The sequence below is a fragment of the Trachurus trachurus genome (assembly GCF_905171665.1).
Source record: "Trachurus trachurus genome assembly, chromosome: 9".
In the NCBI taxonomy this organism is placed as follows: domain Eukaryota; kingdom Metazoa; phylum Chordata; class Actinopteri; order Carangiformes; family Carangidae; genus Trachurus; species Trachurus trachurus.
Window position 1 is genome coordinate 26816838 of NC_139895.1, and position 20161 is coordinate 26836998.

Consider the following 20161-nt stretch of genomic DNA (forward strand, 5'->3'; position numbering starts at 1 on the left):
TAAGTCTCCTGATTCTATCTGGGCAAAGCAATTTAACTATTGATTTAAACTTGTGCCTAAAGCTCCAAGGTGTTTTACACATAAAGAGTATAAGCCTTTTTTATGCCATTAGTGCCTCTGTGCCTGTGGTTCAAGATTTCTTACACTTATGACCTTTGGTTGTACAATGACCTCTCAGAGGAAACCAGAGCTATGATCTCAGAGGGTTGAAGAACAATAACCTTTTTATTTTGGGTACAGTATTTTTGAGCTCATGCACAAAAATGGCAATGTCTGTTAATAGGTTAAGATATTTCCTTGAGACCTGGACTCTCATTACTGACAGTTACATAAACTGTGGATTCAACTGCACAGCCCATAGCGGGATGTACAGAAATAGCAATATACGCTTTTAATTCAAGTGTAAAATTTCATAGGTTGATTATATGTTTCTATAGTCTGCAGCAAGAGGAGCTGAGGATTATTCTGCCAAGGAAAACTCTGGAACCGCGCACTGTTATTGAGTTCAGGACTTTTGGGGCAGATGAGAGAAGGGGCTGGTGCCCGCTTTGGAGGCTCTGTTGATTTTCATGAGCTCTTCAAACACGCACAGTGAGTCATAAACAGTCAATCTCAGTCTACGGTTTTACTGCAACAAACTGTAGATTATAATCATTGTTGATCAGATTTATGGCCATGAAAGGTCAAAGTTAATATTCTGAAAAGAGAATAGGCTGTAAAATACATGTCTTTTCTCTGTTTTCCTGCCTTTCCTCTTAAAAGAAATATTACGGAATAGCATAAATGTTATTCTTGCACCCAATTGAGTGATTTTAACTGAAAGACCATAGTTATAACATAGCCTCAAAGAATAAAGTCTATGACTGGGAAGGAAACAGGAACAAACACTTTTCATTCAGATTATCAATGAAAGGATAAAGTTGTGTGCGCCAGAGAACTTTCAGCCAGTAGGTGGACTACAGCTCGTCGAGTGAGAGAGGGGAGGAACAGCGAGAGACCCTGTGAGCCGGGAGAGGGGAGATGCAAAAATAAAGCAGAAAAGGAACACAAACGGAAGTGGGGGGAAGTAAGTCCAGGGAAAGCTCAAGTTCCTCCGGAGGAAAACGGCATTGAAACCATATCAAGTTTGCAGAATGAGTGTGCGAGAGAGTTACTGGCGTATATAGCGTACGATTTGGTAATGGGCTTATGAGGGGGCTCGCTCGCTGTTTCAATAAACCCCCAGAGCCATGACTGAGCTAGGCTTGCAATACAAACACACCCCGTTCCTTCAGTTTATCTGAAAGACACATCTGGAGTCTATCAACTCCAGCAGCACCCCCCCTTTCTGTTTCCACTCTCCAGCACGCTTAACCCCTTCCTCACCCGCTCCACCCCTTAATGTCATGCACTCTCATTAGGTGACCGTTTCTTAACCGGGGGCCATTCAGTGGCGTGTGCGGGAATACATACAGTACTAACCCAAACGTTCATTTTTCTGTGAGGGAGAAATGAGACTCCCATGTGCGACCTCCACAGCTGGCCTTAGCTCTCCTCAGAGTGGTGGGCTGGTACAATCTGAACCTTGTCTGGTCTAGACAGAGGGGCTCCTTGCCATTCTCCACTGTTTTTACATGCTATAGCGTTGCCCACCTCTGTTTGGTTCCCACTCATCAAGGCAATGTGCTTAGCCTGTGTGGAAATAATGTTAATCTCCCGCTAAGGAAAACAACTTCAGATTTATATAAGACAAACTGCAGGAGTGTGCTTTCTTCCTTCCCTCCCTCCCTCTCCCTCCTTCTTCCTCTCTTTCCCTCTCTCTCCAGCCACCATACCATCTTTAGCCATCTCGGCTCCACTTCCCCTGTGTCAGATGGTAAAGTTGTTTAAGTTGGACTACATCCTAACCCCAGCTGCTCAGAATGGCAGAGGCGATTTCAAGGTTGGTTTCAGAGAGGCTTAGGCGAAGACTGAGTGGCCTGTCTCCCCTTTTGTAAAACAGATACTATCAATTCAAAAAGTAACATATTGGCCGAAGCATTCTTAACCATAATGTGATAATAGTGTGCATATTTTCCATCATGCAGACATTTTTCTAAACATATCTGCACATTCTCATGGCCTGTGTGACTTATTGGTCACAGGTTTCTATGCAAACTTCCCTTAATTCTTGTTGCTCTACGAGCATAAATCACGAGCAGCTCCTTATTTCCTGCTCTTGAATGAAGCTGAATGAAGTCAACAGGAAATTTTTGGAAATTTCACATGATATTTCCTGAGCGTAAGTCCTCTGTACCGCAACAAGAATAAAATCACAGATACCTTCATATTGTGCGGATCATTTCAGACTCTCTTGTTGACAAAGTCTATCATGCTGCCAACACCTTGAGCCTCTACACCAGTCCTAACCACAAGCCTCACTCCTGCCTTTCAGACCTGTCCACTGCGAGCGCCCTGCTGCTCCCTCATCCATCATCATCACTGCCCTCTGCTCTCCCTCTCTGCTCCCTCTCTCCCCGTAGGGCGAACAGCCCTGGTAATGAGGGCCCCTTGTGCCCTGCCTGCCTGTCCTGTGTCCCATGGTGCAGTGGGGCCCAGTTGGACAAGAGCCAGACTGCCTCGGCCCTCTTTGCTCATTATTCTCATTACCTCGCCTCAAATCAGCGCAGGACAGGCTGCTGGGATCTGTCCACAACTCATAAAGGTCCCGGCTCGTTAGTGGGGCTGCCAGTGTCAGCTCCCATCAGAAAGGGTGTGCACAGAGGTGGAGGTGCTCAAATAGGTACACGAGTACAGTATCAAAGCCCCGATGGATGGTGCGTTTGAAAGTGACTTATTTTGCATATAGCTATAGCTCCGCCACAGAGGAAAGGTATGATTCAACTTGGTCCCAAAAGCTGGAAAGAAACAAGGTATTCCACGATCCAAATGTAGCTGTTGGATGGTAAGCCTATTTAAAAGAGCTACAAAAACACAGTAGTCCAGTAAGAGGGCAAAAACAAACAAGGCTAAATTGCTCCTCTGCACTTGGGTGGTTTGGCAGGTTATGAAGGCAATAGTGGCTTTGAGGAGGTTTGTCCCAATGAAAGGGCTAACTGTGTAGATTGCTGCACTGTCTGGCCCAGGCCTGGAGGAGGGTGGCCTGTCTTGGAGCTGTATTCTCCCACTAACAACAGCAGATCAGACTGCATTCAACTCTGAATAGATGTCTGGTGTGAGTGTGCGGGTGTGGGTGTGCGTCTGCTGAGAGAGTTACCAGACCCATTTGAAATGACTGGACAAGCAGCGAGGGTGCCCATACTAGGCAACACACTCAAGAGCTACAGTACACACTGAAGTCACAACAGAGATGGTCTGAAAGTGAGAGAAAGTGTGTGTGTTGATGAGTGTGTGTGTGTGCCTGCAGTCAGGGGAGCAGACTGTGTTTATCCTTGTCTCGTAGGGGAAGAGATGCAGTGTAATTCCCTGATGTGTGTTTACTCAGCCCTAGTGGGCTGGCCTTTGATTACAGCACTGACCACATAATATGAGTAACTGTTCACTACTGCTCCAAATGACAAGCACATGTCGACAACATACTGGAAACAATGACAAGACCTGAGGAGCAATGGCAGGCTTAAGGGGACAAAAACAGAACTGGAATCTCAGTGTGAAAATACGAAAAAGCAGAAACTGCTATTCCCACTTTCAAACTTTAACTGCAAAATCACATCTGATTTCATCCCTTCAAACCCTTCCATCAATGGTGAATTTCAATGTGGCATTTTTCACATCAGACAGCAATTTTCCCATGAGCTCAGATGTAATTATAAGCTGTGCAAGGCTCAATTAAAGGTTGAGGACGTCAGAGTGAGTGAGCAGACCTCCACTGCTGTGTGTCAGTGAGCCAGCGTCGAGGTTGAGGCAGAGGAGTGAAATGAGGCCTGCATGATTTACGTTATGTCCTCTCCTTACACCAGACGCCCACATCTCCCTCTGTGGAGGATAAGTATGCATGTGTTTTGAGTGTGCGTGTATGTCTGTGTGTGTGTGTGTGTGAGTGTGTTTGTCTGCCTGCTCTGTGTCTCTCCCACAGGTCGTTTAGTTATGGACCTCCAGGAAAGCTCCACCCTGTTGCCCCCTGCTAGTTTTATCACTGCTGCAGGTACGAAGGCCAGTTAGTGGGTAAGCTCAGGTTACCCGACCCACCGACCCTACGGCGCTACAGGGAACCTTGTCCGCGCTTACAAAAACAAGCAACATCAGCTCATTTTACATCAAACACATCATGCTACAGGTCTACTTTGGCTTTACTTTACTCACTTATTCTCCCAAACAGTATTAGTCACAGGACCTCGGCGTGGTGTCTTCCTGTCAACAGCTTTATCAGCGTCTTCAGTGCAAGACAGCTCGTTTGGGAGCTGAGAACTTGGCCTTGAAACTATTCACCCATGGCATTCACATGCCAGACATAAAAACAGCAGTTTCAGCAAATCTGGCTTTTGTTCTTTGACTGGCACGTCTGCTTTGAGCTGCAGTAGGTAGGGTAGGTACTAACAAGGTAACAACTGCAGCAAATTACCATATTTTTCTTTCTTTCAACATTTTTGAGAAGCCCGTTAGCTTCATGGGTGGCAGCTCCAAGTGGCATGTGGAACTAATATCCCTTCAACATACCCCGCCTCCCTCACCACCTCTGACATAATAAGTATGTCGGCCAGACTACAGTATCCAGACTGAAGCTGCTCCATATGTGTTGTTAGCTACCAGGATGCTATAAACCTTTACTAGGATGCTCTGTAAAACGGCACACCTTGCATTGGAAATTTGTGTGTGGGAAACACAAACTAGAAAGAACTAAGTCCCACATCAGAGAGTCAGAAGCTATCAGGGAGCCACAGGGGTGGGATGTAGGATGTAGCTGGTAAACATGACTGTGATGACAGTGAAGTCAACCAAAACAAATTAGATCATGTTGTATATTTAACCATCTGCGCATGATGCTAGTTCTGTAGATCATCTCCCACTCTCCTAACAAATCAACACCACTCATTAGGCAGAGCCCGTTCTAAGCTACATGTTAAAGTCTGATCGTTTTCTGCTGTTTTGCTAACCCTCCTCCCCGGCCATGTGTATTTGTTTTCAACAAAGCAGGCAAGAAAGCAATTGATATAGCGGTAGATAAGGTTATTTTTCATATACGCGTTACAGTGTGTAATGTGTATATTTGTGTAGTCTTGTGCGTCATAAACAAGAGATTACGTTTTAGGAGATGCATTTGTGTCGCAGTGCTGCCAAGAGGAGAGCTGGGGGCGGTGGCACTGATCTTGCAAGGTTGGTATTCGGCCAAAAGATGCTACATGGAAGGCAGAGAGCCTCCATTCTCCCTCGTAATGAAGCTTTTTAATTACGGTAAAAATGTAGCTTACAGTAGTTAAGCAAAACATCCTGCATATTTTCTCTTGAACATGTGGGCATGTGAAGTATATCCATCACCTCAGCATGTTAACATTAGTTAATAGTTTGCATAAACCTAGACACAGGGCAAATTAAAACAGAGCCTTGCAACTTGAAGCTAAAAAGGTGCTATTCTGTTTTCACTGTGGTCTGTTTCCTGTTTGTCACCAGGGATGCTGTTGCTGTCATAACTCCCAGGACATTAGCCTGTCCATCACCTGTCTCACAGCCCATTCAGAGAGATTACACTGCTACTAAGGAGGGCCAGACCGTCTGCGAGCCACAGGCGAAGCTGCCAACACACACCTCCTCCCTGAGATCTCCCTTATCTTGTCCTTTGGAGTGAGGCTTACCTGATAATGAAGCACTGAAGTGTAATTATGTGAACTTTTCAACATAACTCTGTGATAAGCAGTCTGAGTGTATCATCCTCCCTGCTGGACAGAAGCCCACGATTGGATAGAAGCACACAAAACTGCTCAGATCTCTCTGATACCTGGTCTGCTTCTCTACAAAGGCCCTGAGGCACAGTAAGATAACAACTCCCACATAGATGCATCACATAAATCTAACAAAAACAAAAAACATGACAGTGTAGGATATGCTGAAATGCAAAAAGTATATAAAGGATAATAAGAAATGCATTACTCACAGCTTCTCCAAGGTGTTAAGTCCATAGAAGGATCCATTTTTCAGAACTCGAATTTTGTTGTGGCTCAGTATCCTGAAAAGAAGAAAACCCACAATATTGTTAAAAAATGTTCTGCGGAGAATACAGTGAAGCCCATTTTTTGAAGCTGTACTGAAATATGCAAAATCACTATCGTGAATCAGTTTCACTCTTAAGGGAGAGGTCAGGTTTAACCAAAACACAAAGCGAGGTGGTTATGAGAGCAGGACCAGAGCCAAGGTGAAATGTCCACTCGGCGTTGCAGTCGCACGAGAGATTAGCGAAAACAAGCAAGAGCAAAAACATCATCCAAAGATGTTTCCAATTAATGTTGAAGATGGAATAGGACATCGAGATTAGGAGGGAAGCTGTAATCTTGATAATCATTTTGCATACATTGCCACATCAAAAGCATGTATTTCCGCATCAAACGAATGGCGGCACAGGCCATGTTAATTAGCCCTTTCCCTACTGGCGAATCACTTGGCTCGGACTGAGGGCTCCAGGACACACTGGATGTGAGGTTGAGATCGCTTTGTCTGACAGGGGATCATGGGAAATGGATAGTTAACAGTAATCACTCTGCTCTGAGGGACTTGCCATCGCCAGAGTGAGTGCGGACAGACTTTCTGTGTAGACACATTAGTTCACCAAGATAATCATGTCTGGACACTAATTATGAATCTGGAGTCAGCAGTCAGTTAGCCTAGCTTACCATAAAGACTAGAAGCAGGAGAAAGCAGCAACATAAAAAAAAACACTCCTCCCACTGAATAACCTTTTCACTTTTGCCTTTTCACAGCCGCCTAAGCCTAACTGTACCCATGGTGACATGTTCGGAAAATAACACATACACCTGTGTTTGGCGCATGTGCATGGTTATTATGATCCACCCCAGTCTCTTCCAAAGCACATTCACAGTGTATATTAATTCACTCTGCCAAATAACCTTTAAAGGAAACAAAACTGCTGTGTAGATTACATTCACTGGCAACCTTTTTTTTTTTTTCCAGTTCAGGAAGTGTGATGTTCTTATAGTGCGAGCGGCAGGTCAGGGTGGATGGTTACAAAACACAAAACGTTCACACCAGAGGTCTGGGTTCGTTGTGTGTTGTTAGGTGTGGGCCACTAATTCACTCGGGAGAGGTTAGGGAATATTTTGCTTTTAGTGAAAAAACCCTGAATCCTCATGCTGCAAGTATTGACTTTTTCACAGTTAAACCAAGACCAAGTTTTACTATTGCAATGTTGTGGCATAGCCTACAAAACATAACTTTCCAGTGACATGATTCAGTATTCATACTATGATGTCTCCAGCGTAGTGGATGCACAGACCTGCCCAGGTTTACTCAGCAGGGGCTCAGGGAACAGCGGGAGCCTTGTGCTGGCGACAGCCCGCCATCATTAACACACCCTCAAGTTTCACATCATCTTCGCCCCTACCACATGGCGCTTAATGGGCTGTTTGCGACATTAAGTGTGTTCTTAATCGAGAGAGTGGAGCTGTGTGTGCGCCTTTAAAAGAGGGAGCTGACTGTGAACAGTCTGTGAGATTTACAGATTCAGCAGCAGCAGTCGGCCCCCCTGTTTCCTGCCACATCAATAAAAACACTGCCTTCAGCTCTGCGCCTTCCAACTCAGTTAATGGCCAGATTTAATCATCCAGTCTTGGTATACTGGGACAAACTGGCCTGACTCACTTTTTCACTTCAGTAACTTTACTGACAGCCACAACATCAGGACGGGAAGAAGACTCAAGACGGGAAAGTTGGTGATCCATCCAAGAAACAAACAAAAGGAAAAGCAACATGGAAAGTAAATCATCCTCTGCTCCAGTTATCCAGGACACCTCAGCCAATATCTTCCTGTAATTATCTACTAAAATTAGAAACCAGAATTGTAACTGGGTGGCAATCGAGAGACGAGAACTGCTCCACTCATAGTGTCTAATGATATTCAAACCAAGGCCTCACTGACTGTTTTACTTAGCAGTTACAACACAGTCATACTCATTCTGTTGAGTTGTGCTGTGAAAATATGCTATCAGACTAATTACAATCCCAAAATCCACATTAATTCTCGATGTTAACGCCTTGGAAATTAACGTCATCTAAGATCAGAGCCTTATTTCTAAGTGGGAAAAAAAACAAACATGTCATGTTTGCAAATCCGCATTGACTTGTTGGAATAAATCAGAGTTATTAAGTCAAGACATTTATAGAGGGTATGTTAGACAAAAGGCTGTCCTCTGGTGGTGTAGCCTGAGTTTGAACCTGTGACTCTTGGACCTTAGGGTCTCTTACTAGACTTTGGGCACAGTATCTCTTCTATAACTGGATGCAGGCCCCAGATGAAAGCTACAGAAGATCCGGAACTGCCTGAATAATTCAATACAGATAGGAGAGGAGAAAGTCACATCTGGCAAAGAAACAAGCCATTTAATTCAACACAGACAGTTTAGATACAGATAGTTCCTTTTTGACTAAGCTTATTATGCAGAAAAAAATCTATTAGTCTGAGGCCTGTGCACGTTTAGTTTTGGTGTTGTCTGAATGTGCGTACGTGTAACCCTTAAGAACGAAACAACATATCTCTCATGTAGTTACAGTAGGCTATGGATTGCAAAGTTTCAACAACTCAACAACTATTCAGATGTGAATTGTGTGTTGTGCTTGTGTGCATTTGTGTAAAAAATAAAAAACATAATATATTCACATGTGGCCTCCTATCACAATAATTCTCATTTGTCTCAAGTTTAGACATTTCAGCACATAATATTTCAATTATCTTGCTACTCTGTACACTGGGACTTGAAAGCTGACTTTCATAAATAAACAAAGACCACAAAATGAGCTAACTGAAACCCTCCCACAAACAACAAAAGGCACACATTTCCAGGAACGCAGGGGAGTTGCAGAGGCTGGACACTACTGTATAATCCCCAAAGCCTGATGTTTGGAGCACAGTTGTAGAGAAGGACATTGTTCTTTCATAAACAATGAAGAGTGTACAACTCTGAGAAAGAGAGAGGGGCAGAACTCTGTAAACAGACAGAAATAGTCTGCGTTCCCATCAGGCTAAACAGGAAACCCAGCCAATTAGCTGTTTATTCAGAACCCGGTTTCAGAGGTCAGGGGTTGGAGAGAGAGCACTTCCTGGACAGCCTTCAGACAGACAGAGCTGTGTCCGGAGGCAGGTGACAGCTGAGGCATATGAGAGTGCATCACTTCATCACGGCAGTATACAAAGGTTAACAGAGCTTTACAAGCACAGAAGATGAGTAGCTTCTTAATCATAGACTTCCACGCTACCAGGAGCCCTGATGTCTGCTCAGTGCCGTTTCTGCCGAGGCTTCACTGGACACGAGTGGCTTGTTTCTACTCCACATCAGCGACAGATCAGATGGCAGATTGAGTTAATCTGCTTTCAAGAGCAATAAGCTGCATGGTACATGGCACGACAGTGTGTTAACTCAGTCCAGAGCATGGATGGTATCTCAGAACTGCATTTAGTATCGCTCATTCACTTAACTCTTTCAGACCACAAAGGCCTCTGAGAAATTCAGACGGGCTAATTGAATCCATCTAATCAATGTGAAAAACCCAGGGCCACATGTTAGACTCCAGGATCCCATTTAACCATTTCATGTAATTCATTTACATGAAGATCAAAAAACAGAGAGTCATAAGGAGCCATGTCAAACAGAAGCAAAGACGCAGCTTGCACTGCGTGGTGCACTCATATGTAACATAGGGGTTAATCAGGGTCAGACACAGAAACACATGTACTCTATTTACCACCTCTTTACTTCATATTTATGTTTTCCACTTAACTAAAGCTGATACTCAATAGGTTATTGAACAGTGACAAACCTGAAAGTCTTACAAAATCATTAGCCTCTTCTAACTTATGGCCAAATCCTATTAGAGCAGAGGCGCCCCTCTCCATCTTCAAGAATCTCTTGAAAACTCATCTCTTCTGAGTGTTCCTCCTTTCCTACAACCCCAACATGTTCAGGTAGTATGCACTTTTAGTGTGCTTTTTTAATATAATCTGCTTGCACTTATTAAATCTAAAAGTAGCACTTATTTTTATTTACACAAAAGTTCCTTACTGATGTTCCTCACTTGTAAGTCCTGTGCTCATGGAAACTGTCACTGTGTCGCACCTGAGTCCAACCAAGTAGTTTAAATAAGCAAATATTCCAAATGCATTTCTTCAGTTTGACTGATTATGCCCCACAGTTTCCATAATTTGTTGACCGTAGTTGATGTTGTTGAGCTCTGGGCACATTTCTGAGAAGGCTGCTTTCTGTTGAAAAGGGGTATGAACAGGAGAGAAACATGTGGATTTAAAACCTTAAAGAAATACTCTGTCACGCCAACTGCAACCTTGAGAAAATTGCAGGTAATCCGGTAAATGAGTCTGGATAGTAGATTTGGTTTCTTTAGAACCTCTGTGGTACTAAATTGCAGCGTTTCACCGCAGAAAATCAAACTGGGGAATAATGTGCTCTTTTTAATATGACATACTGTAGATTCAAAATGAATGAAAAATCCCTCACATTCCCTTAACCCAGATGTTGGCAGCGCTCTATCCAAACAAATCTGCCATTGACAAAGTAAACTTGTGGATTCATTACTGTGAAATAAAAAGTGTGGCTACTGCTAGTATTTCTTTCTGTTTCAGGATCAAGTGCCATAGCGCGGTGTTAGCTCGGGGTTTCCTTGGTGCGTGATGGAGTGTAAGAAAGTAAAAGCCATACAAAGAGTCTTGTCTAGTAAACCACAGCAGCTCCTCCCTGCACTGTGCCACTCACTTTGTTGGTTTGCTCAATTTGCTTCCTAAACCCACAAAGCCTTTGAGGGCCACACAGGGGCATGACAGCATGTCGCAAATCGTATTTGCTCACTGATTTACTTCCGCTCTTCCCCCTGGCTCTGAACTGTAAGGTTGTCTCGCTGTTACATACCCCCTCAGGTCAGCGGGAAGGATCAGTGTGTGTGTGCATATGTGTGTGTGTGTGTGTGTGTGTGTGTGTGTGTGGATACCTGTGTGATCTGTAAACTACAACTGTCTGTCAAATGATTTTCCTACAGCTGCTTTTGGTTTTGGGTCATTGTCAACCAGTCATTTTGACTGAGGAATCCTCAGTGTGGTGGAGCTGGGACGGTCGGCTGTGTGGTGCACAGCAGTGACACAGGGAGCAGCAGTTGAACAGAGCTCTTTCAGCTTTTTCACATCACAACCTGGTGCAGAGGGACAGAGAAGGAAAACACATCCTTCTAACTCCAGTCCTGACCACAGCTCCAGCGCTACAAACCCAAACACAACAGGATGTCCTGTGTGCAGTCAGTTACCACTGAAAGTTTGGTGTCAATATCTTTGCACCCTTCATCCTGCCTCTCTGCGAGACACACTTACAGCTCCTGTTTTTTTATATAAGTGGGAAGCATACACAGGAAATGCTCCATCCTGGTTTGGCATTTAGTCCAGGACATGAATGAGATGCATTGGAGTAAAAAAAAATAAAAAATGCTGATTTCAATTGGTCTCTGTTGCCTTCCAAATATTTAGGCATGCTGGTCAGACACTGAGTGCTGTGTAGCTGTAGGCCTCCACAGAAAACCACCAACATAAGCAGAAAAATTGGGGTTTATTAAGAAATGATCAGCAGGCTAAGCTCCTCGCTCCAGTTATAATCTCTGAATAATAGTTTTTAGCTTCATTTGATAATCAAAAAAACACCTCAAACCGCTGCAGTGTGACTGGATGCTGCATGGTCACTGATGAAACAGTGCAGAGATCAGACGCCCCACCTCCTGTCTCACCCCGGGCGTTGCTCTGACGCTGAGAGGCCAGCAGAGAGAGAGAGGCGCAGGTTCGGTGTAATAAAGAGAGTCAAAACAATCCGACGGGCCACTGTGTAAACATCATTTAACTTTGGATAGGTCTCTTATACCCTCAAGGACCACACGCGAGGTGAAAGACAAGAACCTTTGAAAGAGATTGGTAACGTGCCACAAATCCAGTCCTAATTCGGAGACCAATGGGAGCCAGATAATGAGAGTGGTTTTCAATGAGAAACTTAAAGCGTCATTATTGAATTAAGCCTGCTTTAATTAGCATGCTGACTTGATAATGCACACGCTGGTCCGTGTCACAGCAGTGCTTAAGTTCATATAAATAAAAAAAATAATTTAGCCTGGAGGGAATTTTCCTTAGACGTAATTAAATTCTGCTGAAAGCAACACGATTATCCACTTTTACACTAACAGCACAGCATAGTGTGAGCACTTCAGTCAGTGTATGTTACAGCTGAGAACTTTCTATACAAGATCATCAGTGTTGCTTTCTTTTCATTTTTTTTTTTTTACTGCATTTTCCCTCTTTACTTTCCATCTCAGTAGCTCTTACTTGCCAGAGTTGCTTTTCAAGTATATTGGCATTTGACAGAGGAAAACTAAGTGGACATGGCAGCGTTTCTCTTTATAAACACATCCCACACATAGTACTCAGTGTAATGAGAACATACATAGTGGATCTAAAAAAATATTGTGGTTGAACCAAATTATGGATTAAAAATGGCATTCCTGTATTTGGCTGTTACTCGGTTGCCAGGCCTCTTTTCTCCATCTGAATGCCCAGTCTAATATATCAAAAGCTTTTGGAGAGCTATGTCACATTATAGTACAACCTCAGTGACAAAGAGTTGGCCTAAGGGACAACTATGAGCTCAGGATACATCAGAGAGAGGGGATAATATCTTCATACCTGCGTTGTATGATTCATTCAGAAATTATGGTCAGGAATCATGGTTATCATAAACACATTTGTGTATCTTGCCATGATGTGCCAAAAAGATCAACTACGGTTTCAGTGATGTGGACACTTGTGTGCATTTATACGCACACATACAGCACAGTGCACAGAACCACTTGCTGAGCTGGGGCTCCTGTGGTGACACACTTGCAGCAGTAATTGGTGTGGACCTTCATTAGTGGCTGAGAATTCTGGGTCATGACATGTCACATGATGTGTGTGTGTGCGTGTGTATGTGTGTGTGTCACTGGTACATACAGCTGGTATGGTGCATTAGGAGTCCTCACAATCACTACAGAAACACTTTCAGCAAATCAAGGTACATTTTCTGTTTTGATTCAAACAGGACTTTAGACTTGTCAAACAGCGAAAACACAAACGTTATTATCAACATTAACAACGTCTCTGTTTTGGTAAAGTGTCATCGTATGTCATCACAGTGTGACTGTGAAGCAGCACACACAAACAACTGCAGCAGTTAAATGGTCTTCAGCCTCCACATGCACAGCAGATTTCCAAAAACATAAAACTGAAAAAATGAAATGCAGTAGTAGTATAGTATAATAAAACTATAACTACATAATTGGTTTGACCAATTCTTCTGCTACTACTGACTTCCTGCCACTGTCTTGAAAAACTCAATGGACTGCGTAATCACCAAGGACAACAATGGAAATAGGTTTTTTGTATTATTATGTTGTCAATTAGCCAGATACATCTAGAGATTCTCACACTTGCAGAATAACAAAATGAGTATAGCACATTGTTAAATGTTTAAAGTGTCCTGGTTTTTCACTTATCCTAGTGCCTGTTGTCAGCTCCTGTACGCCATCCAAGAGCAAGAAGTAATCTATAGTTTTATTTAGATGGAAGATAACATGTTTTGAATAAAGTGTTTAATTTTGTCTCAGATGTCTGAGGTTTGGCCGGCTTAAGAGTGGCTTTTTTTGTGTTTATAGCTTTGGTAGAGTAAATTGTCATTTCAGGAAATGTGTGTATGCGGGCTGTGGAAAAAGAAAATAAAAAACTGTAAAAAATTCATATCTTTTAGTCTGCGTCACACAACCAGCATAATGAATATGGTTCAGATGCTTTGATTATAACAGGATTGTAGATTTATGGATTTGCTACTGTGCTGGCTGTGCGTGGCATGATCTGAATCTTGAGAGAATTATAATTATTGTCATTCATTTTACGGTATGTAAATGATCCGGTTGAGTGAGATTTACAGCGACTGTTAGTGCATTCATGATTGTTGACAGCTGACAATATTTGTGTTGGGCTTCGAGAATCCTGCATCAGCTGAACCCAACCCTATAGTCTCCCAGGCTCTCTCCTGCTAATAGCCCAAAAGAAGAAGAGGAAGGTCGAGGGAGGAGGAATGAAAGAGGCTACAAGCAGAGAGATCTCTCAGACTGGGAGGTGGCTGTGTCATCTTTGTTACAATAAGTACTTTATAAGAGGCCTCCAGACTGTTCAGCGCCTGGGTCCGTCCAAATAGCTTAACCCTTTCGTTGTAAAAAAAAAAAAAGATAGAGAGCCACCTAAGCCAGCGGTCCCAGGAGCCCCTTGCACCCTGAGCTGGTCACGGCACTGAATTTAACAGAGAGACTAAATGCCCTTGAGCACAACAGGCACTTTAGCAGCAAATGCATGTCAAGATGTGAATGTGCCCATTGTGCCTGACCCACCAGAGGGCTCGGAGCAGCAACCAGGGAACGCTGCCAAGCTACAAGCCCCATTTACCGCCTGTCATGGAAAGACGCATCCATGTAATTGCATGCAAAATATTTTTGGTGAAATCATTTTGCGAATCCTGATTGTGAAATGTCATCATCAAACGGAGAGGAGGGCGACAGAGGCCACACTGAGGAGCGGAACACGTCCGATACACGTTAAATAGACAAAATGTGAGTTAGATGATTTATAGTCTGTAGTGAATCTTGCAGTACTTAGCTTTATTATCATACTTTCCTGCCTTGGGGCTAGATATGGGGAGTGTGCTCCTGCATTTGATATGTGCAACCACTTATTATAGAGTATCCTGCATTGTGCTTGGGTTACCAAGCTGGGAGTAAGGCTTTGTGGTTTTGTGGTTTGTGGCTTTGTGTGTGTGTGTGTATGTGCAGATTTAGATGCACAAGTGTGTGACCTATCAGATTTATTTATACGGAAAGTGTGTATGTTTAGCTCAGTGTGTGCTTGTGTGAGTGTGTGTTTGTGCATAAGTGGTCCAAAAGCTACTAGTCTAAAATTAAAATCTGGGTTTTTGAAATGTCTCTAATTAGAGAGGGGAGCACTGAAACCTATTTTGAGAGCTGTGGCCACGCACGCCCTTCCCATATGTGTGTGCATAGGCAAACAGACTCACACACAAACACAATACACACTTTAGAAAAAGGAAGGTCCCCCACTTAGGGTTGGTCTTATTAGACAATTCATCGAGTTTTGTGAACAGGAACCGTCCGTGAAGTGTTTTTCTTGTGTCGTCTACACACAATTTACTGGAGCTGGACAACCCGTGAATTTTTAAGACAAACAAGTAGCTGCTATGAATATTAACAGCCAAGGAGCACCAGCTGAAATACCACCGCCTTACAGTAAAGCTGCAATAAATTATTGCAATATTTAGAGTCAAAGACAAGTCAAGACAAACCAAACTGGAAAGTTTATGGCTGCAGAGCAGGAACACAATAGTCAGTTTAATCACTGTCTAAAGTGTTTTTACACTTTTAATGAGGCAATTTAGTGAATTTAGCCTTTTGAGACAGTGAGTGGAATGTGGTGTATGCCTGGCTAACATTGTCTCATTGTTCTGTCTCATAACCAGCCTCTGTTTTCTGCTCCTGAGCAGAGAGTGCTGGTAAATCAGGCTGCTTTTACAAAGAGTTGGCTAAAATCTTTCTGCTCCAGATACTCTCACGGTAGCTTTAGGGGCATCTGTGAGAAGGCTGTGTTTTTGTTTTGTAGTTTGTAAGTTTTTTCTCTGTGTGACAGGAGCATTTTGAGAACCAGAGTCCAAGTCACCCCAGTTCAAAGTACTGTATGTCAAACGCTCTAGCCACACCTGGATTTAAGAATGCATGTATCATAAAAAAAATATGGAAGACTGACATGCTTTGATTTTAGTTGAAATAGCACACATGCATGCTGTGTCTTTAAACATCTGCCAACTCCATCAACAAATCTTAGTAGCTTATTGTTTATTTCACAACTTATTCTGCCCCACTGGGGCTGTGAGACAGATGGAGCAGTGGTTAAGAGAGAAACTGTGGTGACAGAGTTTGTGGTACTACGTTAGAGTAGTATGCTAGAGTAATAAGTAATAGCATACTCAACAGTATAATAGTTTGGAGTCACAAGAGAAGTTTCACAGATGCATTACTGTAGGTTGAATTGCATGTACTGTAATCAGATGATTAAGGAAAAGCAGCAACAATATATTAATAAACTAAATACTCAAATTTAATATGTAAGCACCTTTGCACTATAGAGGAAAAAGTCCCAGACTTGTTTACTCGGCCGTTCATGCACTATGATCCTGGGATCCAGACTTATAGGAGGTAGGAGTTTGGGAAAGTTTAGGGCAGCAATGTTTAGTTGAGAGTTAGATTAGAAGGATGACACCATTTTCATTTCAATCTGTAAAGTATGAAGCAACAGCCAGCAGATTATAAGACTGGAAACAGGGGAGACAGCTAGCTTGTTATATGGGCCTATCTGTTATTGTAATATGTAGACAAATCAAAATGTTAAAACTCAGCTACACTAACTGTTCCCTGGTTCATGCTTAAGCACTTAGAGTACTGAACTTCTCAATGAAGTAAAAGACAAAAAAAAAATCACAAAAGACAAAGTGAAACCAAAACATTTAGGTCCTGTTCTGTTACAACCCTGCTCCAAATATCTTTTCATTTTAAATCCCACTTACTATCTCATCATAACCTTATGCAACATTATGTTCCGTAGCTCACTCCATATGTCTCAAAGGATCTAATATCATTGTTGACTCAATATGACTCTAAACACAATTTCCGATAAGCCCAAGACCATCACAGGTTAAAGATCACAATTTTCAGACAGCGGAAGATTAAAGCAGAAGTAAGTGGTCCGGTCGTTTTCGCTAATGCTGCGTTCCAGGCAGGCTTTTGAAATCGTAAATTACAGCTTCAAGTCACAACTTACGACTTTGTAGCGTTCCAGGCAACCCACTCGTGTTTTTCCGACCTGTTTTACCGGTGAAAGTCACTATAACGGCCACTCGTAACTTCCGACCGGTGAACTCGTACCAGATCGAACTGGTACGACTTCACGGTCGGAAAAATACGAGTTGCCTTGAACGCACCATAACAGTCCTCGTCCCTACGTCGCCACATTCACGGCGTCCCTTGGCTGCACACACAGCCCTGCATGCCGTTCTCTCTCCTCATTGGATAAAAACTGTAGGATACGATAAATGTTTTCTCCTCGGCTCAGAGCAGAGCAGAGTGACTGACAGACCCGTGTTTCAGACCAAACACTCAGTGATTGCTGTCGGAAGATATAACTATTTAAGAACACAAATATATCACTTACTTCTGCTTTAAAGTTCAACACCACAGCAGAACCCAAAGGCCCTGCATGTAAATTTCCACTTAAGTTGTAGTTTTTTTTTTCTGTTGACAAATGAATTGTTGAGCTGCTGAAAGAGACATCACATTAGTTGAACAACTGTGGAACAGATGCTAAACTGCAGAGCTTTGATCAGTTTGTTCCTCATTTAAATGATAAGGCATCTTCTTATTCATGCTAATAGATAGATATGTATATATGAATACTGGAGTAAATCTATTTAACCAAGAGGCATCAAAAAGTAACTTAAAATGGACAATTTATGGGTTCGGCTTACATCCATCAGTCGAATCGTAAGTGTATAGAAAAACTAAGGGACAGCACACACACTGAAACCACAGGCATTCCCACTATAGACACCCATTATCTCCATCTGTATCCATGTGTTGTCGACCCCGAGCAGGAACTTTGGGGGCTGCTGTGGTCAGACACAGGGAGAGGGGAAGTTAGCAATGGCAAAGAAAAGCCAAAGTCAAGCATTTTTGGAGTAAGATAAGAAGAGAGCGGTGCAAAAAGAAAAACTAAAATAACAAAAAACCACTTGGGGATATGAGATTACTATGACAACACATCCCTATGTTTTGGCAAGTTTTGAAATATCGCAGCCTCATAATCAACAAACACAACGAGGTGATAAGTGAAATGCACATTCATCATCCAAACAGGCGGGGAGCAAATGCAGCACAGTGACCGCGTGGAGATGTCCCACTCTGATCGTGTTACTTTGACCTGTGGGGGCACAATAAAATCCGAGGCCTGTGTGGCACTGGCAGGTGCTGCAGTTGCATATAAATCCCTGAGTATCCAGTGTCAGGTCTTTGTTTGCCATTTTGATTTATTACCGACCACTGCCCCACCTAACATGTGCGTAGGAGAGCCCTCCCCCCCTCCTCTCAACACCTTTCCCCACATAAATAAACCCTATCGCTGCAGGAATGCCTGGGGTCCTGCGCTCACCCAGCTATTGGAATTCTCCCTGCTGATAAGACGACTGTTTGGGACGTTTCATCGACACACCCCCGTCTTAGCACATACTACTGACTCACAGACCCAACATACAGTAAACCACCAACACATCTGCCGGTCCTTCGGTATTCATCCACACATGGGCCACAAGTGAGAGACCGACGATGTGACTCAGATGATAAAGTGGTGATTAAAGGCGCGCACAGATTCTTACTGTAGCCAGTCGATGATACTGCTGAGGTGAGCTGGTTTTGAGCGGAGACGCAGCGGACTCTTCAGCCGGAGTAAACGGTAACAGACGTTTGGCTGAATGGGACTAAAAATGAAATCAGAGAAACCAGACAAATGTGGTGTTGTACGTAAAAACAAGTCTGACCTCTGCATTAGACACGGCTAAATTGGGACATTCAACCTCCAGACTTTTCCAGTGACTGGTTAATTTCTGCTGTATTGCACTCACTTGTCTGGTAACTATAAAGCTACACCCAGGAGCCAATTACCTTAGCTTAGTACCAGTAGGAAGGGAAAACACATAGCCTATTTCCAAAATCTGAACAACAGTTAAAATCTATGAATTTACTAATTAAATCATGTTGTAGCTAGATGTAAAATATCAGGAGTAGGGTGTTCTATGTTAATTGGAGAGCTTAGAGGAACTGTTTTGTTTTGTTGATTTTGTTTTGGCTAACTGCTTCCCATCAAGCACTTTGTAACTGTGTTTTGAAGGTGCTATACAAATAAGGTTTATTATCATTTCCAATCTTTATGCTATGCTAATTTACTGCTACCTGCAGTTAAAGACCATTATTTACAGTAGCTTTAACAAGCAAGTTAAAACTAAGATGAGGCATTTGTTCGGCATCGTCTTCAGCTCTCCCCTATATAAACTGGAATGTTTACAACTGTTCATTTACAACGAGAAAATATTATCACCCTAGCTGGAATATTTTTATCCTACATGCCCTGACTGCCAGCCAGCAACATACTGGGCACAAGTGCAGGGAGCAACTGTCTTGCAGCTGTCTTAGGTGAAGGGGTGAGGGGGCATCGGGCCAGTCACGGGCCTGCTGACCCTGCACCCTGAGCATGTGTGCCCACTCATCCAGACTGGCACCCGCTGAGCCAAAGCCATCAGTCACTGACGACGATGACAAAATAGGCCAAGGGAGGAGTATGGTTTTGACTTGGGTAAAAACCACAAGCAATGAAGCGCCAGCACATTCACACATACACTGCCACTGTACTTTCTCTTCATTTGTCTGTTATCCATTAAAACATTAAAACAGGCACAGCTGCTGCCGCACAGCGCAGAGGAAGGAGTTATTGCTCTGAGTGTTTCGGGGCTATAGCCTGAATGTGCACAATATGTATCCATCCGCTGGCACTGTTTTGTTTTTTTTCTTGACCAAATTAAGTTCCTCTTTGACACTCTTTCAAAAGACTAATAATAACTGTGACATGGAGCAATGCTTTGGAAGTGAAGCTATGTTGCTACACTGAGGAGCTTTGCCTCCTCCTCCTCCTCCTCCTCCTCCCTCTCACCCCAGTGTCGAAGATCTGTTAGTCAGGGGCAGGGGAGTTTTCAGTCTCCAGGGGCACATCCCTCTGAACCGCCTGCCAAGCTTCTCCTCTCCCTCCTCCATCCTTTCTCTTGCTCTCTTCTTTTTTTTGTTCCCC

At 43.2% G+C, this 20161-nt stretch overlaps 1 protein-coding gene across 1 annotated transcript in view; it reads right to left on the minus strand.

Annotated features, from left to right (window-relative positions):
- Positions 1-20161, minus strand: part of adgra2 (adhesion G protein-coupled receptor A2) — a gene marked incomplete at both ends in the record, with an annotated part of 36890 nt that overhangs the window by 13856 nt on the left and 2873 nt on the right. The window contains one exon of the mRNA XM_083979782.1: positions 6068-6139. Coding sequence (XP_083835908.1) covers positions 6068-6139 — 72 coding nt within the window. The remainder of the gene's footprint in view (positions 1-6067; positions 6140-20161) is intronic.